At 34.6% G+C, this 8,167-nt stretch overlaps 1 protein-coding gene across 1 annotated transcript in view; it reads left to right on the top strand.

The window, feature by feature from the left end:
- Window positions 1-295: 295 nt before the first annotated feature.
- LOC104508452 (glutamate receptor ionotropic, kainate 2-like) overlaps window positions 296-8,167 on the top strand; it is a gene marked incomplete at both ends in the record, with an annotated part of 8,826 nt that continues 954 nt past the window's right edge. The window contains one exon of the mRNA XM_010150089.1: window positions 296-409. Within this exon, the coding sequence (XP_010148391.1) occupies window positions 296-409 (114 nt within the window). The remainder of the gene's footprint in view (window positions 410-8,167) is intronic.

Here is an 8,167-nt window from a genome sequence, read left to right as displayed (position 1 = left end):
TGGTCCTTTGAAATATAGGAAACACTATGATTGCCGAAATTAACAGAATGTTGTAATTAAAAGTTCTTGATGCTTTTAGAATTTCTTAACTGTGGCCACACTGCAAGGCTGAACATTTCAGATATCCTAAAACCAAAACTACTTTAAAAATGACAGAAAATAATGGAACAGGGTTTAATAACAAATATTAGCACACTTTTATTTTTCCTGTAGCACGTTTTTCCTTATAGTGTTCTTTTCTAGATGCTGAAATATAACTAATGAACAATTTACCCAGTAATTAACTATTTTATAGGTTGGAACTTGGGATCCATTGAGTGGCCTTAACATGACAGAGAATCAGAAAGGAAAACCAGCAAACATCACAGATTCTCTCTCCAATCGCTCTTTAATTGTTACCACCATCTTGGTAAGCAATTATGTTTGCATTTCCAGAAACGAAGTTGTACAGGAAAGCTAATAAAATATGGTATACCATTTGCAACAGTAATGAACGGTCTGTAGTAAACGTTACAGTTACTTAAAATTACTCTATCATGAATGAACTCGAATTGTTAAGTTAGTCATGGATATTTACTCTCATCTAAATTGTAAGTAAATAATCCCAATTTTAGAGTTATGTCAGTTGACTAGTAATTCCACTTTCCTTATTATTTACTAAAATGTTTAGTTCCATCACAAAGGTGTTTAGTTCAGCACTATATTAGAGGACCAAAGGTGTTTGTTTAAAAATTAGTTTGGCTATTAGCCTGACAATATTAACCAGCAAAATGTATTGCTTTCTTTTGCTAATCTAACATCATGATATTACCTCTAGGGAAAGTAAAAACTATTTAACATTTATTTTCATCATTATTATAACTTGATTATTAAGTTAAAATTTTTAAGCATACAGAAATTTAATTAAGATATCATTTGAACTAGATTAGAAGAAACATTTTATGTAACTTCTTTTTCATTGTCATCGTTGACAAATTCACAGTGGTGAATGAGATATTTTAAAATTATAATTATATATATTTAGTTATGTAAAAATATGCTCACTAATTTCCACAACATAATTTTGAAATAGTAATTTCAATTTTAATCCAAATGAAAAACTTTCTAGATGCTGTGTCATTTGCCACTGTTCTAATGAATTTGTAGATATCAAAAAATAATTAACTTCCCAACGTTTTTATTCTTTAATAAGGAGTTTTACCTACCAACATATAATTGGATGTTTCAAGATAGAATAAATTTTCATAGGTACATAGACACAAATGCCAGTGTGTTTCTGCATTGGGTTTGCGTAGAAAAGTCTCGGTAGTGAGGAGGATACAGGGATGCTGTCTGTGTCAAGGTGCTGGAAGTCTCCACTATGTTCAATAGAGTCCATTCTAGCCAGCTTCAAGACAGACCTGCTGGTTGAGGCTGAGGCAATCAGTGATGATAACATATTTAAGAAGGTGAAAAAACCACTTGGTTAAGAGAAACCAACTTCATACAGTTGGCCTTGGCCCATAAATCCAGCCTGTTCAGATCCCTGTGTAGGACCTTCCTACTCTCAGGCAGATCATCATTCTTGCCCAACTTGGTGTCTTGTGCAAACTTACTGAGGGTGTACTCGATCCCCTCGTCCAGATTATTGATGAAGATATTAAATAGAACTGGTCCCAATACTGAGCCATGGGGAACATCACTTATGACCAGCTGCCAACCGTATTTAACTCCATTCACCACCACTTTTTGGGCCTGACCATCCATCTAATTTTTTTTTACTCAGTGAAGAGTACACCCTTCCAAGCCATAATCAGACAGTTTCTCCAGGAGAATGCTGTGGGAAATGGTGTCAAAGGCTTTGCTAAAGTCTAGGTAGACAACATTCTCATCCTTTCCCTCATCCACTAAGCAGGTTGTTTTGTCATAGGAGATCAGGTTAGTCAAGCAGGACCTGCCCATCATAAACCCATGTTGACTGGGCCTGGTCACCTGGTTGTCCTGCACATGCCACATAATGGCACTCCGGATAATGTGCTCCACAACCTTCCCCAGCACTGAGATCAGAGTGAGAGGCCTGTAGTTCCCTGAATCCTTCTTGTAGATAAGCATCATATTGGATAGCCTCCAGTCAACTGTGACCTACCTAGTCAGCCAGGACTGCATATAGATGATGGAAAGTGGCTTGGCGAGCACTTCTGCCAGCTCCCTTAGTACCCTGGGATGGATCCCATCCAGTCCCATAGACTTGTGACAGAGTGGCTTTGATGGGCACCTGGTGTCCAGACAGGGTCAACTCAGCACAGCTTCTAACATTTTATATAATATAAGCCATATAACTTCATCCAGTAAGCAACTTTTTTGGTTACTTATAAGGTGTTTTTTTATTTGACGATTTACAAGTTATAGATAATCTTCTGAAACCCTTTGTTTCATTTAGTCCACTAATTGAAAAATACGTGTCTGATATATAATTGGAACATGGCTGACTCACTTGCAGAAGTAAGTTCTTATGGTAAGGTCAGTGCAGTTTTACCACAGCTTTTTCTTGTACTATTAATTACCATTTATAAAAATATAATCTCTTGGGTTTTTTTTAATTTAAATGAACCTCTTATACTTTCTAAAAGTAAAAGCATATTGTTTAGAGAATTAGTCTGTCTATTTTCTTCCTGCTGCTTTTCAGAAGTTTTCAAATTTTGTATGTATAAGAACTACTGAATTATCAAGTAATGTTTCTTAGTAATTCCATTTCACCTCCCTATACTCTTATTATCATGTATACAGATGGCCTGCCTAGGATTTTTCTTGAACCGTTCCACTGATATAAGTTTCACATCTTTCCTAATTGCTTTTTAGAATTACTGTTGTTCACAATGTAGTCCTCTCTCTATTAGTGACCTGATCTCTCCATTATTCAGGACTCAACTAGCTTTTGCATCATCTGCATGCTTCATTAACAATCTTTGTATACTTGATACCTGATCAGTGGTAACAATACTGGGACAAGGATCAATCCCTGAATGATCACATAAGAAAGACTCAATAACTTAACATGATTCATAGATTCATGGAATGGTCTGAGTTGGAAGAGATCTTAAAGATCATCTAGTCCAACTCCTCTGCAATGGGGGGATGCTCAAAGTCCAACCTGGCCTTAAAGAATTCAAAGGAGGGGAAATCCACGACTTCTCTGGGCAACCTGTTTCAGTGTGTCACCACCCTCTTCATGAAGAACTTCTTCCTGATATCCAGTCTAATCTAATCATGGTTTTTTATGTTTTAACATATGATACTGGGTGTATCACATTGATTTTGTATAGTGATACACTTGCATGATTTTTTTCTTTTAATTAATGATCTCAAGGAAAGGTAAACTCCATAAATATAAATGTCAGCACTATGACTGAGCACTGATTTTGGATTAGTACAGCTCACAAAAGTAGTTCCTAAGGTTTATGAAAGCAGCTACTTTCTGTAATCAAGGATGCCCTTTCTCTTAAGGTGTAACTTATTTATTGTTGCTACTATATAAGCATCTGTCCTCTTTGCACATATCTAAATTAAAAAAAAAAATCAAATAAATATGTTGACTTTAATCTGATTTTACAAGTTGCTCACTTAAAATTTTCTCTTATAATTCAGTGATTATTCAGTGAAAGTTTTGGTAATTGCAAGAAATCTTTTCATCTATGAAGACATTACAGGAGTGGTACTCAGATTAATGAAATGAACCAAAAATTGTTCTGGTACAGAAAGCACATGTACTAGCTTACTTTTGTAGCTCTATCTTTTTGTGCTTAATAAATAAATTTCTGTTGGACAGAAAGCATATTACTGAATATTCGTTTTGTAGCAATGCAAGGGAGCAATATAAAATACTGCAGTTCCTAGAAACATGTTTTCTTCTTCATTACCTTAATTTTCTCTCCTTTTTTCAGTCTGGAAATTGCTGATTTAAAAAAGGCAATTTTCTCATTTAAACTGTTTGCATGATTTTTCTATGCTTTTTTTTCCACTTTAAAAATTCTTTACAATAGTCTACAGTATACTGCCAGCTGTGGAGTCTTGGTCAGTTTTCTCAGTAGTTTTCATTAACACCCATTTTTCTTTTAAAGTTACAAGTCTTTCTTTTGTGCTTGATTCTGTCGTCTAAAATTCTGAATGATATCTTTTTCATCCTTTATATTGTAATCACTATTGTAAAAATCTTTATGAATGTGAGTATACCTTGCTTTTTTAGTGGTGGCTGAGTCTACTGAAGATGCAAATATATTGATAAGCAAAATAATAATAAATAAACTACAATTCATAAACTCATCTACTGCAATTACGGATGGAACAATGTGATCTTCTTTATCTTGAATTCTGCATAAGATATCCTATGAGTAACCATCTGAAAGATTATTCTTTGTTTTATAAGCAATTTAGTAACTCTATTATGAAAAGAGGTCAGGGTTTGACAAGAATTGGTTTATAGCTCCATTTCAGGATTTGAACTTATGAACACCAAAGGCCAACAGTCTAAGAAAATGTTGCTTTATTTGTTGGATGTCTTGTGTTTGCTTTTTTCCCCCTCCTCTACAGTCTTTTAAAAATTTAAGATACATTGTTAGAAAATAATGGTTAGCTTTCCATTATAGTAAGACCTAATAACATCTTTGATATTCTTCATGTATCATGAAGACAGTATGATTCAATTCAGCTGCAAGATAGGTTAGTACAGTCTGTAGTGTTGCAACAGTTTAATGATTTCACCTTCTGTGGTGTACCGAGTCAAGTGGTTTTGCTCAAAATACACATCCACTCATATCTGTTTTGTTTTACTGGACTGGAAATTTTGTACGTGTTCTTGGGATGCAGCTGAATTAATTTAAGGACTTGCCAAACTTAAGAATCAATTATGGGGGGATAAATAAAACTATTTTTTTAGGAGCCTGAAAAAATGAAAAGTGAAAACTGCAGAAAACGGCAACCAAGACAAGAGTTCTTCAGGCTGTGATTTATCAAAGCATAGCTATGACTATGATTCATGACCCAAAAGGTCATATTAGGCAACCTTCCAGGAATTATCTTAAAAGATGTGAAATAAGAATATTCATAATTAATTTCTATTATAGATATTATAGTGAAGGAAGGCGACTTTGGTGTTTTCCTGTGTCTGGCCTTAGTTTTTTCTATTAGAATGCCTGGCTCAAATGACTGGTGAGATGCCTAATATACTATGTTGTTTTTATTTATTTTAACTAGTGGATTGCTGTATCTCTCCCACGTGAATTTTGACTGCCAACTTTGATAGCCTTTTGTGTATTCCTTCCATTTGACATAAATGTTAATCAGATATGGCAGCCTTTTAACTCCTGTATCTCAGATGAACAGGAGCCAATGATTAAAATTCTTTGTTCTAACAGGAAAACCATCTTCAGAAATTGCCACTTTTTTCATCATTAGGGCTTCCACTTGTTCTGCCGTTGTTGATTTTTTTTTTCCCCCCAATACTGATAGGAATACAAAAGTTCCAGATTCTTTAGAAAATACATATGTCCATGTTGAAAATATTAATGAACAATCAATATGTTTGCTAACTATCAATAAAAATTTAAATGGGAATAATTAAAGACCTAGAATTTATTGTTGTCATTTCTAGTAATATCCTTGTAGTTGAAATATAATACAGCTCACAGGAATAATTCAAGTATTTCTTGTCCAAATATGACAAGAAAACATACAACTCAAGAAAACTAAGTATAAGAAATTCTATCAGTAAATCTTTCCCTTGACTATATTTGTATAGAATATGTGGATTTTCATTTAAGTGTTAGGCGTACATTTTAAACGTTAAAACAAGTCTGTAAAACTACAATGTCAATTTGACATGTAGAAACATATTACAATAATCTTTTCTTGTGTAGGCAAGATTTAAGTTTGTGATGCAACTTATGCATTTAAAAACAAATACAGATAAATTTTGCAAGTAGAACACATGAAAATGCATAATGGAAGAACTCCTATATTGACATCCTTAATGAAAAAAAAACTTTGGAGATAGCATACTTACAGTGTATCATAGAAATAATGTAAATTAGAGTCTCACTATGAGAAAACCAATTGTTTACTTTCTGGAAGGCTTAGTGCATAAAGAAAACGTTTTGATCTTTTAGTCAGGCCTTTAATGCAATACAATTGAAAATTGGCTCCACCTTATAATTTGCTTTTGAAATCTGTTCAATTTTTGTCTTATTTGATTTTTGGACTTCAGAAAACTATTTATGTCAAATAAAGACTTTCTGTAATCTCTCTACTCCTTGATGTATCCTGTTTTTTGCATGCAGAATGATGCTACCCCCTCTGATGATAGTGTCATCTGATGACTGTAATCTTCCTATTATTTTGACTTCATTTCACTGAAAAGGATCCCTGTGATGTAAGTTCATCACACAGTCAGGAGGGTGGTTTTTTATATTACTCACAATGTTAATTTTTATATTATTTTTATATTTTTTCAAACAAATGAATCCTCCCCCTCTACTCTGCACTGGTGAGGCCTCACCTGTAGTACTGTGTCCAGTTCTGGGCTCCTCAGCTCAAGAAGGACAAGGAACTACTGGAGAGAGTCCAGCGCGGGGGCACTAAGATGATGAAAGGCCTCGAGAACCTTCCATATGAGGAAAGGCTGAGAGAGCTGGGTCTGTTTAGCTTGGAGAAGAGGAGGCTGAGGGGGGATCTTATCAATGCTTATCAATATCTGAAGGGTGGGTGTCAGGAAGATGGGGCCAGGCTCTTCTTGGTGGTGTCCAGTGACAGGACTAGGGGCAATGACCATGAACTGGGAAAGAGAAGGTTCAACCTGAACCTGAGGAAACAATTCTTCACTGTGAGGGTGACAGAGCACTGGAACCGGCTGCCCAGAGAGGTGGTGGGAGTCTCCTTTCGTGGAGACTCCTGTGTGATCTACCCTAGATGATCTCTAGAGGTCCCTTCCACTCTGTGAATCTCTTTGAATCTGTAAAAACTGCTCCTTTCACCAATTTGTGAAGTTTTTTTGATAGGAAGAGTTTAAAGATAAGCCTTTATAGTCTACTTGAAACCTCCATGTATTCTTAAAGTTAATTCCTAATGGATCTCTAATTGCTAAAACTAGTTATTCTGTGAATTCATCGTCAAAACTTCCTTAAAATACTTGAAGTCCAAGGACTCACTGAAGGTATCTTGCCCTACTTCAGTTTAAGTAGTTTTACATATGTTTCTTGTGTTCATTTTGTGCATTTTCTGATCGTCATTAGCCTTCTCCAAGAAGGCAGGCACAGGAAAATTATCAAACTGGTTGTCTTAGTAATGCCATTACATGTTTTTCTCTTCTTGCTGATTAACAGATGAAGTAGTTCCTAGAATTTCCTTTTATCTTTGCTTCTAGAATGTTGCCTCTTATCCTTAATATCAATTGCGAATTGTACTGTGTTTTTTCTTTCTTGGTATTTATGCATTTGTCCCTGCATAAGTTTGATGCTTGTTTCTTTGCTTTTCTCTTTGTCTTTCACATTCTGATTTCAGAAGACCATAAACTGAGTTTCAGCTGATTGAATGATTCATGTTTGAGTCTTCTTCCTTCTTCTTCTACACTTTCTGTGTTTTGTCTTACCATGGCTTCTGCTTGGCCATTAGTGTGCTTAAGGAATTCTTATTTCACCTGAAAAATTATTTTGCTTATAGTTTTGTTTTTTTTTTAATGATGTATCCATAGTCAGATTTTATGAACAACAGTATTCATACATACTTTTTGTTCTGTAACTGTATCTGCTTCTAGAAGAGCTTTCCTGGAGCCATTTGCATATCTATTGTTTGAAAAGTTTCTGTGAAAACTTCCTAGTAGTTTCTCTGCCAATTTATTTTACACTACATTCCTTGTTAATTGTATGAAGCTCAGTAGTATACTTTTTAAAAATATGGCTGTAACCTTATTAATTTCAACAGAAGTATATTAAAATAAAATCTCAGCAGAGTCTTCATTCAGTATTTTGTTTTATTTAGAAAAAAAAAGTATTAGAGGCAACAGGAGAAGGGATATATTCTGAACACACCTCTTTTTTAAGATCAAGACATGTCTCTGCTTTCTCCTTCACATTTTGGATAAAATCTTATATGCTGAAGTTCCAGTTTTACGCAGATACAATGCTTAGGTTGTGGGACA

Source organism: Eurypyga helias, unplaced genomic scaffold (genome assembly GCF_000690775.1).
Source record: "Eurypyga helias isolate BGI_N326 unplaced genomic scaffold, ASM69077v1 scaffold5354, whole genome shotgun sequence".
In the NCBI taxonomy this organism is placed as follows: Eukaryota; Metazoa; Chordata; class Aves; order Eurypygiformes; family Eurypygidae; genus Eurypyga; species Eurypyga helias.
Note: the sequence above shows the minus strand (reverse complement) of the source record. Positions and strands in the feature narration are given on the sequence as shown.